This window comes from Drosophila willistoni, assembly GCF_018902025.1.
Source record: "Drosophila willistoni isolate 14030-0811.24 chromosome XL unlocalized genomic scaffold, UCI_dwil_1.1 Seg141, whole genome shotgun sequence".
Taxonomy (NCBI): domain Eukaryota; kingdom Metazoa; phylum Arthropoda; class Insecta; order Diptera; family Drosophilidae; genus Drosophila; species Drosophila willistoni.
In genome coordinates this window covers 2,268,940-2,281,638 of record NW_025814052.1, presented here as the reverse complement: position 1 = coordinate 2,281,638, position 12,699 = coordinate 2,268,940, and the positions used below count along the sequence as shown (strand labels likewise).

Sequence of the window (12,699 nt, the reverse complement as noted above, 5' to 3'; positions counted from 1 at the left end):
ATAATCACAGCTGCTTTCGCTATGGCTCATCTCTAACATACTCGCTGCATCTCTGTCTAACACCCTATGGCCAGCTAAGCAAATTTAATTCATAAACAAAAGGCTCGAATATTTATTGTACTTTTTTTTTTAAATCAAATATGATACACAGCCTGTTCATTGTAAACAGCAGCGGGTAAGTTGAATTTACAATTGACCCACAAGAAATACTTAAACATATGTCCTAAAAATCCAAACAGTGAGGTATTCCTAGAGAAACACTGGCGATCTGTTGTGTCGCGTTCCGTTTGCGAATACTTTCTCGATGCCCAGCGTGCGGCTCCATATGTAAGTAGTTTTTTGCCCTTTTATATATGTAGATATACATTGATTTTCCGTTTTCCAGGATGTACCGCCAGTGATAGCTACTCCACATTATTATCTTATCACTGTGCAGCGTGATAATGTCTCATTGGTTGCCGCCTGTAAACAGGAGGTGCCGCCCCTATTTGTCATTGAATTCCTGCATCGTGTCGTTGATACATTCCAAGACTATTTCGGTGATTGTTCAGAGACTGTGATAAAAGATAATTATGTGGTCGTCTACGAACTGCTGGACGAGATGCTTGACAACGGCTTCCCCCTGGCCACAGAGAGTAACATATTGAAGGAGTTGATTAAACCGCCGAATATATTGAGAACTATTGCCAATACGGTGACGGGCAAAAGCAAGTAAATATCACCCTCCAAACTCTCTCTCACACAGACACACAGTTTGCTAATTTGTTTTGCTCATTTTGAAGTGTTAGCACCACATTGCCATCGGGTCAGTTATCAGCCATTCCCTGGCGTCGTAGTGGTGTACGATATACCAATAATGAAGCCTATTTCGATGTCATCGAGGAGGTGGATGCAATTATTGACAAGTCTGGTTCAACAGTTTTTGCTGAGATTCAAGGGCATGTAAGTGGAATACCATGGTAAACAACTTTTAATGGAAAGGAATCATCATAGCCCAAAATCAAATGGTCTTTAGTTTCGTTTTGATGCGATCCAATGGGCAGTTAACTCAGTTATACGCAACGTACATGAACTGTGTCTAAAACTTTTTGCCTCTTTGCCAAAAAAGTGATTGGCACTATAAGTTCTAAAATCAAGGTCTTCCATTCGTGTGTATATAGGAAACTGTGATAGTTCTGCACGGAGCTGAGATATTAAAGATCTTTCCCCCTTCTTTTCTGACCACTTGGTGAAGTTTAGAAATCAGTTGTTCTATTTATTACCCATTTAACTTTTAATTCTATAGGAGAACCATAAACTATGCTAAAGTGTTGTCGCAGGATAAAATATATATGAGAATGTAAACTATAGAAAGATTGCGGAGTATGTATATTGTTTATATTCAGTTATGGAAAATTCGCATTAATCTTGAACATTTCCTCCTTAAGCTGAGCTTTAAACTTTGAGCAAACGTTCTAGGTTCCCAAAAGTTTATTTTATTTAGTAAAAATAAAAGAAGAGTATGCTTTGTGACATATATAAGGTTCTTAGATATTGATAATCCATATAATAATAGATAATTACTCTAATTAATCTTCGATATCTTATTAGCTATAGACTTGTATTAGTGAAATGAACTAAGCTTTTGACTTGACTTAAGTTAATCTCTCACTTTGTCTTCTGCCACGTTATTCTAGTAATTATAGTTTCCAATTAAATCAGATCAAAGTTTTCTGTATTTTTTTACTAAAAACTTTTAAATTCTATCTCATGTAGCTCATATTTTTTGAAGAATACACAATTTTGGAGTCTCCTTGGTTTATAATAGTAATATTTAAAAATTTGAACTATTAAAATTTGTTTTTTTCTTTCAGATCGAATGCTGCATCAAATTATCTGGTATGCCCGATTTGACGCTATCGTTTATGAATCCACGACTCTTCGATGACGTCTCATTCCATCCGTGTGTGCGATTCAAGCGATGGGAGGCCGAACGTTTGCTCTCCTTTATACCGCCCGATGGCAATTTTCGTTTAATGTCCTATCACATTAGTTCGCAATCTGTTGTGGCTATACCCATTTATATACGTCATAATTTCTCAATCAAAACGGGTGAACAGGGACGTTTGGACTTAACAATCGGGCCAAGGAATACATTGGGTCGTACCGTGGATAAAGTGAAATTGGAATTGACAATGCCAAGATGTGTACTGAATTGCCTGCTGACACCGAATCAGGGTAAATATACATTCGATTCGGTGACCAAAACTCTGTCCTGGGATGTGGGACGCATTGATGTATCCAAATTGCCAAATATTCGTGGATCGGTAAGTTTAATCGAGGAGTTTGATTATGTTTTATTAATGGTTTTGTCTATTTTGCCGACAGGTCTCCATAACGCCTGGCACTACGAATATAGATGCCAATCCGTCGGTTAATGTGCAATTCCAAATATCACAGCTTGCCGTATCGGGTCTAAAGGTCAATCGTCTTGATATGTATGGCGAGAAATATAAACCCTTCAAGGGTGTCAAATATTTAACCAGAGCAGGCAAATTCCAAGTGCGCATGTAAAAGTAAACTTTAGCGTCAATCTCTTGCCCCTCTTGTAATTGATTTATATGTTTGTGTAAAACTTTCTATCAGCTTTAATTAATTGTACAAAAAAAAAAAAGAAAGAGTCATTGTCATTTCTTCATTTTAACTTTTCTCTACTCCAACTCCCTTCTCTCTAGAGAGAGAGAGCGAGAGAGAAAGAAAGAGTCTCTTTCTCGCCTGTCACATATTTAACTTCACAAGTTCAGTTGTCTGTTTGTCTTCGTCGCCATATTTGAAACGAGCATCGGTGTCGTCAAGACTTGGCCAGAAGAAGAATCTTGGCCTGGTCGTTTGACTGGAAACATGAAATTGCACACAGAGAGTTGAAAACCTGTGGGCAGAGTCAGAGCCAACAGAGCGGCATGGCAACACCGCAACAACAGCAACACAAAACAAAAAACAAAATATATCAAAAAAGTAAAATATAAAGAAAGAAAAAAAGCCAATAAATTTAAATGAAAATGCAAAACTTGATTTTACTCCCAAGTAGATACAGACATATGTATCTATGCATACCCCCGTACAGTCAACATTGGCTAAGAGAGATGGAAATTGAAACAATTTCCATTCTTGCTTAGCTTGAGATATTCGTTCTTTGCATTGAATTAGTCTGTAAATATTTTAAGACACAAAATTGTTTTGTATTTCAAAGCATATGACATAAATATGATATATTTAGCGTATAATTGTAATTTCCTATGTTTTCCTAAACAATTTGTGCTTAACCTTTGTAGAATGCTGCTAAAGTTAGTTGAATAAGGATGTAGTTAAACTAAATATTTGCTAAGGAGATTTGACTGTAAAACGACTGGGCGACAAGCTTGCAGTTTTTTTTTTTTTTTTTTTGCTTTGCTTTGCTTTGCCTTGCCTGGTTTCTGACCAAGAAGAAACCGGTTACTTGCCTTTTGGTCTCCGATCAAGCCATTCCCTGCACTCCCGTTCTGTGCCCCGCATTTTTTTGTTACCTCCTTCTCCGTTTTTGGGTGCGGCGTGCAACGGTAGCCATAGCCAACAAGCGCCACCAAGGCGAGAGGATAATATGGCTAGACATGTTATACACATAGAGAGAGAAAGAGTTTCCCCCCTCTCTCTCTCTCTCTCTCTCTCTCTCTCTCTCTCTCTCTCTCTCTCTCTGGGGGGATTTGGGGAAGAAGTTGGATCACCAATTGTTGGCGTGGGAAACATTTTCTTGATTTGTTTCAACAATTTTGAACGCTATTATAAGTTCTATTCATCAATTTGTTGCACAGCATGACATTTGCCTCATGAGGTGCCTCATTAACAGCTTCAAGTATGTTGCCTAAGTCTTTCGTTCTATATCCCATTTGTGGCAACAATCCTATCGCCCCTGTTCCGGTTTTGGCCCATTCATCGCATACATTTTATGGCATTCCAATTACTAAACTATGTGTGAGATTTTGCCATTGTAATTGATGCTTAGTCTCAACTTGTATCGATCGTTCGTTATGCCAAGCAAAGTTAGTATTAAATCTCTTATTTGCATATATTCCATGTCAAGAATAATGCAAACATTTTATTAACAATTCTCTCAGTGATCGAGGCAATAAATCATAAAAAACATTTAATAAAATGTTTTGTAAAATTAACTGCAAATTGTTTATAGTACTCTCTCAGTTGCATAAAAGTAATCTACAAAAAGCTATCAACTTTCCAACGTTGCATTTCGCACTATACTTAATAATTATTAGATACCAATTAAATTGTTCATGCATTCATCAGACAACCACAAAATGTTTGTATCAATTGCGAATTCTATTATATATCCCTGATTGATTTTTTACACCTGGCCTTAAGCGAGGGCGGAATGGAACATTGTCTTAATACAAAATCAAAAAGGTTAAAGTTTAAAGATTTTCACAGAGGTTAAAGAAAAATCTCAGTCAGCAGACGTTTTCAATTTGTTTGCCAACACGATGTAGTCTAAGAGTTCTTCCTAAGATTAGTTCACTTGGATTAGCGGTATGTTTACACTTGGCACATATGACTCCAAGATGGAGCCTTTCATAGAGCAGTCGAATACCATGGATTGGTTAGGGAAAAACAGATTAAAATCTATAAACTAAAAGCTATCTATGAGCTAATATACTAAAGGTTAGGTGTTTTAAGTAGATAAAGATAAGACTCTAGGCTGATTACAGGGTACATGAATAATCCCAGAGGACCTTAAAAGGTTCATGCAAAGCATTACGAGTAGAACATTTACTTATTGTTAGAGTTAAAGGGATATCTCGTAGATCGTCTACTTGGATTGATTGAAGTTTATAGCTTTCATCCTCTGTGATTTGTATTTGCTCGCTCCAATGTCAGTTCATTTCAGTAATCTATCATAATTTCTTTCATTTTCTTGCAATATTAAAAGTGTGGTCATTCAAATTTGATACATTAAGATTTGCCATTAATATCGAAAGGTCCTCCAAATTTTATGAAAATCGTATTGAGATTAGCCAAATTAAATGTTTCAACATTTTTCTCTAGGAGCATCAAAAGTCGCCTATATGCAAAGATAGCCTTTATTTGGTTTTATACAGATTTTTTTCACTATTGTGAATATTATATCCAATAAGTACGATTCCCAATTTTCTTAAATTCGGTCTAATTCTAAATTGCCATTGGCCATTTTATAAATTTATGTAGTAAATTGTTGTTGAATTATGGATATGTTGTTGTGGTTATGTAAAAACGTTGCCAGTTAGCTAGGTACATACGATTATACATACGTTATGTAGGTACATGTCAGTTACAATTTAAACACTTTACCCAAAACATTGGCACGCTCTAATTTTCTTGTAATAAAAACTTGTGCAAACAAATTTTGTATGCATTTGCTATGAGCTGGGGAAACTATGTTAAACGATGTGCTAAATGGTTTTCTTTCCTCACTAAATGCATATTGCATACCATGTGAATTGGTAAAAGGCAGAAGAAACGATCTACAAAGTTGAGATTTGAAAGCAACTTCCTTGACTTGAAATGGAGACTATTTCGTATGAACAGGGAAAACGGGGGAACACTTTGATTTATTAAATCCACAAAGTCGTCAGAAACTACTTTCGTATATTCCTTCTTTAGAGATATAGAGATTTCTTACATACATTTTCGATTAGCAATTAAGTTCAATCGTTTGACATTTCTCGTCTCTTTTAGCTATTCTTTTCTTTTACCTTTACCAAAGACATTACAACTTTTGTTCCACTGTGCAATATTTACTCAACTAAAAGTGTTCAAATAGTTAATGTCTAACAAAAAAAAAGGCCAAACTTTTGTTAAAACCAAAAAAAAAAAAGAAAAAAAATAGATAAAACATGAATGAATTGTCGTTAGGCATAGGCGTAGTTAAATTTTGTATCAAATTGATTGGGAAATGAATGCAAATTTATCGTTTTGGCACAAAAATTTAAGCTACATATATATACATTTACCTTTTTAATTGAATTAAGGAGAAGGGTCAAGATGGTGAATAGTAATATGCTATTTAATGCTTTTTAAATTAACATCTCGTGATTGTGGTATTCCTATTGGAAAAGTTGTTAGTCCCGCCAATGAATGGACTTGTCATGGATATGTCATTAGCAACAATGCTTCTTTACCCTGTAACACTTATGGCCAAAAAGGGTATATCACAGTGCTTTTTAAACCAAATGACAGACACTAATGTTATTCTTAGTTGTCAAATGTGTAAACAACACTGAAACCTTTAAATCGGTGTTTCTTATGACATTTTATGGATCTTTTTAAGGTTAAGAACTTCTCTGAGTGAAATGAAATAAAAGGTCAAGAAGTTATTTGAAAATATGGTAAATATTTGATTTAGATTGGCTAATACGTGTAAACCATTTATATCAAGACATGTTTCTATAGATAGATAGTTCCTAAGTAAATTGTTTACCTTTAGCCTGAACCTGAATTTGCCATCTTATTATAAATTTTCATTTTTATATAAAAGATGCTTAATTAGCTTACAATTATATAGAAATAATTTGAAAAAGGTTGATTCACATAGTTTTCTTAAGAAAATGGCAAATGTCAAGCAATAATAAAGCATACGCAGTGTATTCCCGTAAATATACAAAAATAATCATTCTAAGAAACTATATATTTATTACGAAATGAATAATGAACGAAAGTTCTGATAGGCGAACATTCCAATGAAGAAAAAAAAGTGCAAAACAAAGTGAAAACTATCAGCCCATAAATAAAGAAAAAAAATTAATAATAAGAAAAAATAGATTGCACAGTTCAATGTATTTTGCTTTTTGGCCTTGAATTATAGACAAAGTATCCTGAAATATAAATGAAATACGATCATTAGATATCCATTTTATTTCTCATTGAATTATGCGAAGCCTGGAAATTTATTGGAAAAATGTCAACAAATTTTAAATGTTATTCATTAAGTTTTCCTTCGAAATGTTTCAAAGATAAATGTGATATGACTAGGAAAATCCTCTCTCATATCATTTGAACTATGTATATTGGTTTTTTGGGGGTATGGCTATAGTCGACTTTGATCTTAAAATCAATGCAATGCAAATGCAATGTGATTTGATGCAACTTGTTCGTATTGCACTGGGTAAATGTTTAAACTGTTGTCACTTTTTTGCTTGGTTGTTTGTTTGTTTGTTTGGTGGGTTTGTTTGCCTGTTTACTCATTTACTTATTTGCAACGCACAACAACAACAACAACACAAAGCAATAAAGGTGCGAGAATGGCAAATTGTAGCGTCATTGTCATTAAAAACAAAAACAAAAACAAAAAAAAAGAAATCATAAAAATAAAATGCAATGTCTGGCCAGCTAATTAGAAACACTGATTGTGTCCAAACAGAACAACAACCATACAAAAACTACAGCAACAACAAGAACAACAACAACAACAAAATATTACAACACACACACAAAAGTGACGCTTCTTGTAAATGGATATTTTGTGTTTATTAAAAACGATTGAAACTTCCGCAAACTGTAGAGGAAAACGCAGAGAAGAAGAGGCAAACGAAGTCGTTGTACGAATGCCTGTGTAAATTTAAGCATGCGAGGGTCATTTTATAAGTTCTGGGAGTGACTGCGACTCATTAAGCTAAAATCAAGACAAAGAACTGCCTTCAAAAGGATGTAGAAATATAAAATTCACCCCCAAAAGTATGCAATTAACAGTTTATGAAGATCATTTGACCATTTTGGCTAAATTGGTTATTTTGAAGCGAAAATCGTTTTTTCATATGTTTATTTTTAGCAGTCTCACAGAAGTAAGAGCTCAGTTTTTCTTCAATTTGATTGCTTATTGCATACATCAGGGGGCAAATTAATGCTATGGTCTAACTTTTAAATTCAGTATTAAATTTGATTTTGATTTTGTTTTATCGTTATGACTAATTTGTTTGGATCTAATCTGTTAGTGTCGACAACTTTTAGGGCAGCCCTCGTTATGCACTTTATAAGCCCACTCTCGTCAGCTCTGATCGTCCGACTTGTCATCAGTAGAAGTATGTTTATAGAACAAAGTCTGATAAAACTAACAAAATTCTCTGCTCTCTTTTTCTCTTTTGTTCATTTCATTAGTTTTTCTCCTCCTTTTTAGTGTTTTTTTTTTTTTTTGTGGGTTACTCATTGTGACTTAATTAGAAGCTCTTTTGGGACAACAACAACGAAGTTGATTTTCAATAAACAAAGACCCCAAAAAACACAACCAGAACAAAAAGAAGGAAAAGAATGCTAAAAATTGAAGCTAGAGAAAAATATGCCATGCCCGGGTTTAAAATGAGGATTTGCATACAAAGTCGCCTCAAGTTTTTGTTGATAAACAAATATAAATTGCTTACGCATAATTAGTTGCCAGTATGGGGGGGGGAGGGAGTAGAGACAAGGGCTGGCACTTAGGCAGGTGGGGCAGGTTAGGTTAGTAATGATAATTGTACTATGCTAATGCAATTAGATTTAAAAAACAATCATAGAAATGATTAATGGACAAATATTTTGTTGAAAAGGTTTTTCTCTTTGATAACTAGACTGAGGAGGAGGGGAATTTTTAGACTTCAAAATACCCTCCTGTAAATGTGGGGTAATAACAGAATTTGTTACCTTCAACTATGAGGAATTTATAGTTGAATTCATGAATTCTTAAAAAAATTACTTCAACTTTTACTTTATTAAAAATTTGCATAATCTAAATTGAATTTTCATTAACTGAAATTCATTTCCCAAATTCAATTAAACATTTTTTTTTTATGGAAAAAGAGCCAAATGTGACCTCAAACTACAAAAAACAAAAAAATTGGAAAATTGTCATTTATTGTTTGTTTTGTTCTTTTTGTTCAATTTCAATTTAAACAAATTCACACAATAATCGTAATCTATATATGTATGTATGTGGGGGCTTCGGTGGCGACCTCTAACGATGGGTGGCCACACCTTACGTAATGTAAAGGAGGGTGAAGATCAAGGTTAATTTGGGGGCATTGCAAAAGGCGAACCGCCAGATCGGCGGAGATCAGTGTGGATTATATATACATACATATACATATGTATGTCAGTATATATATAGTACATTCATTTTATTTTAAACACAATTTATTTATTTAAAACCCGCAATGAATTCTAACTACTTGCCTGTGGTTTGGCAGCTTTTTTTTTCGTTGTTTTTGTTTTTGGTGGGGGTCTTTTATGTCAGATTTATCGTTATTGTTTTCTGTTTTTGTTGTTGTTTTTTTTTTGTTTGATTATTTTCTTTGTGTGCTACAGTCCAATACTGGCTAAACAACAAATTTGCTGTGAAAGTTAAACATTCTGTTTGAAGCCGAAAAAAAGGGGAGACGATTCTCTGGGAATCAAGTTAGAGACTTTGGGAAGGGTTCCAGAGTGATCCGTTTATAGGGGGGAGGTGGATAAGTGGAAGAGTTTATAATACCAATATACATACATACATACATATATTTTGTGTTAGTTATATAGTTTGAATTAATTTAAAATTCATTTGATTAAACTTGAGACTTGAAATAAAAATTATTCATCAATTACACAGTGATAGTTTAAAAAAAAAAAAAAAACAAAAAAAAAACCATGATGAAATTCGATGGTTTTACCCTATTTCGGGTCCTGCGAATCGAACTGCATCATTAGTTTTTTGAGGTATCCCCATGGTTTCATACAAAATTTTTTGCGGAAGTTTTTCATCAAAGTTGAAATTTTTTCGAAAATGCTGTTTTTTTATTTGCTTCTAACTTCTAAAATATTAGTTTTTTTATATAAACTTTCTATAGCAAAGTTTCTTAGAATTGAAAGAGCTACAAGTGTTGGGAAGACATCTAGCCTCTAAATCCACCCGTTCCCGTATTGGGACAAAATGTAAAAAAAACGTAATCTTGACCCAATTTTTTGTATGTTTTCATTCTCGCATTTTGCTAATATTGAAAATTTTCCATTTGAATCTGGATCATAATATGAGAATTTACTATGCTCAATGGCAGCAGAAGAAACACCCAGACCTATCTAGTCTACGATTTATAATATAACCATTTAATCAAATTGAATTTTTCTTAGATATGTTAACAAAATTAAACTAACTGTATTTGTTTAGTTTTTGAAAAATGATTATAGTCGGTATAATAACTGCATATTATTTATTTCACAACAATAGTAGTCAAGGGCGTATGAATATTTTAGAAGTTAGAAGCAAATAAAAAAACATCCTTTCCAAAGTAATGGCGATTCGCAGGACCCGAAATGGGATAAAACCATCGAATTTCGCCATGTCTTTTTTTCGACTATCACAGTGTTATTAGTTTCCTTAATAGTAGTATTCACTTGAAGTCTTTATATAGTTATTCTTAATTTATTTAAATTTCACTTCGTTTTTATAATTTTTTAGACAAAATACGTAATTCAATTGCATTTATATGTATATATACTTTTTCGATCGCAGTTGAATCAATTTCAGTTCAGTTGATAAAATGAAGTTCTTTAAATGATTTAATTGAAAATCTTTTGATTTTGATTAGTTTTAAGTTGGCAAGTTGTTCCTTTCTCTATTGGTTTTTCCTAGATAAACGACTTAAATTTAGTATTATATTGTTCTTAGTCGAAACATGATTGAACTATTTGACCATGTGATTTTTACGAATTATTTAAATTAGAAAAAAAGCGCTGAAGAAGCTAACAATATAATTATTTTTTGAGTCGCCCGATTCTTTAGAAGCAATAGGATATAGTAAGACGTTCGTGATAAAAGTCGGCACAGTTATAAAAAGGAGAATTAACCTGATAAATATTCATTTTCAAGACGATCGATTAGAAAATAACTAAGTTATTGCTAAATTTTGTGGCTGATGGTTTCTTAGGGAACTAACCAATATAGTGATCCGATCTATCTATCCGATCTGAATCACTTGGAGGCATGCAACATCTTAGCCTTAACGGTCAGGGAAGAGTTTGCGTTGATCCAGGCGAACAGATGGAAGAAGGAAGGACATGGCTATATGAAGTCGTCTCTTGGGACATGCCCAAATTGTTGAACCCTTTTTCCAATAATGTGTATAATGAACAGGCTCATAACTAATCCTTCTTTTACAATTAGTCCAAAAGTTTTAGACTTTAAGTAAGCAGGAAAATGAAGCTATGATGAAATACTCAAAAATACTTTTCAAAATACATGTGCCTATCTCCTTCCTTAATGCCCGGATCTCTCACTCTCTCTCTCTCTTTCTCTCTCTCTATCTATCTTGTCTTATGCGATACGTTGCGCACTCAACGTAACACTCAAATCAATCAAAATTCAAGCCAAGACGACAACGACTTCTAACTGCGAATTCCACCCGAACTCGGCTCGATTTTTTTTTATGCAAAACAAAAGAAAAACCCGTAAATATAATTTTTCATCGAATATGGGTGTATACATACATACATATATACCTACAAATATGCATGTCTGTATAGCAGAGACGGTGGTGGGGGAGGTAATGTTCATATGGCGTGCACCCGAGAACAGAAAATAACAAAAATTCAATCTATATGGCACACAAACTTATCGTCATTCAGCCAATAGGATATGTTGAATCCCATGTGATCACAGCAAGCGAGTTTTTTAGGCAAATCCATCACAGTTGGCCTTGACATCGAACTTTTTGGCCTAAAAATCAATGTACCAAATGCCGACCCGAGTATTATTCAGTTTGTTTTGGAACTTCAACAAGAAACATTATATAAAGAATTAAATTTTTATAAATTTTTAGTATTAGCAAACCTGCAAAAAAATAACATTTTGTAAACTCTTGATATAAAAATTGTTCCGTAAGTCGATGGTCAAAAGTAAATTCGGTAAATTCGGGTTAACAAACAATCCTTATTCCAGAAACAATCCCTTCTCCACGAGATCCTGCACGAAGTCTGAAGTCGGAAATATAATGTCGCCGTCAAAGATTCTCCTTGGCTCGATGGCCAATACCATGATGACTGGACCCTGCAGCATTCTCCAGCACATGTCGAAGGTATCGCTCACCTGCCTCCGTTACTGCCAACTATCGGCCACACACCGGCTAGTCCATGCCTCACGGGCTTTCGCCGCCACCCGGGATGGCATCGAGAAGTTGGAAGTGCCAGCGACCACGCCCATGCCTTTTAGGCGTGCTCAGTGTTTGCCCTTAAAACGCAGTGAACAGGAGCATCGAAGGTTGGGAAACGCGCAAAATACGGAGAATGTAAAAAGGTTGCAGACCGAGAAGAGTCAGCAGCCAAAGATTGCCCGTCTGCCCTTCAAGTGGCCAACTGAATCGGCCCGTCCTTTTGGGAGTCGCCGTTATAACTCTGTGAAGGACTTACTGAAGACCATGAGTCAACCGCATCAGTTGGCCATCAAGTTGGTGAGCTTGTCCCAGGAATTATCATCCGAAAAGGAAAAGAATAAAAGGCTTCTGGAGAACTATCACGATCTGCTGGAGAAAGTAACCCTGAAGGAAAGATAAACAACAAAATGAAAAAAAAAGATTTTGCCATGGAAATTTTACATTTTGGCTTACAGCAGGATATTGCTTAAATTAATTCTAAATTTTTTACGTATGTCACGTTTTTGACAATATACAATATACCGGCTGGTAATGTGATTCTCGTCTA

General features: G+C 34.5%; 2 protein-coding genes across 2 annotated transcripts; both read left to right on the top strand.

The window, feature by feature from the left end:
* The first annotated feature begins 34 nt into the window (after positions 1-34).
* LOC6648285 (AP-3 complex subunit mu-2) lies at positions 35-2,995 on the top strand. The gene is made up of 6 exons (XM_002071109.4): positions 35-175; positions 240-327; positions 386-711; positions 783-942; positions 1,854-2,306; positions 2,368-2,995. Exons 1-6 carry the CDS (start codon positions 141-143, stop codon positions 2,551-2,553), a joined length of 1,248 nt encoding a protein of 415 aa, XP_002071145.1. The 5' UTR covers positions 35-140; the 3' UTR covers positions 2,554-2,995.
* Positions 2,996-11,812: 8,817 nt separating this feature from the next.
* On the top strand, positions 11,813-12,699 carry LOC124460466. Its single transcript, XM_047011338.1, has 2 exons — positions 11,813-11,880; positions 11,942-12,699. The coding sequence occupies exon 2, from the start codon at positions 11,994-11,996 to the stop codon at positions 12,549-12,551; it is 558 nt and encodes a 185-aa protein (XP_046867294.1). The 5' UTR covers positions 11,813-11,880; positions 11,942-11,993; the 3' UTR covers positions 12,552-12,699.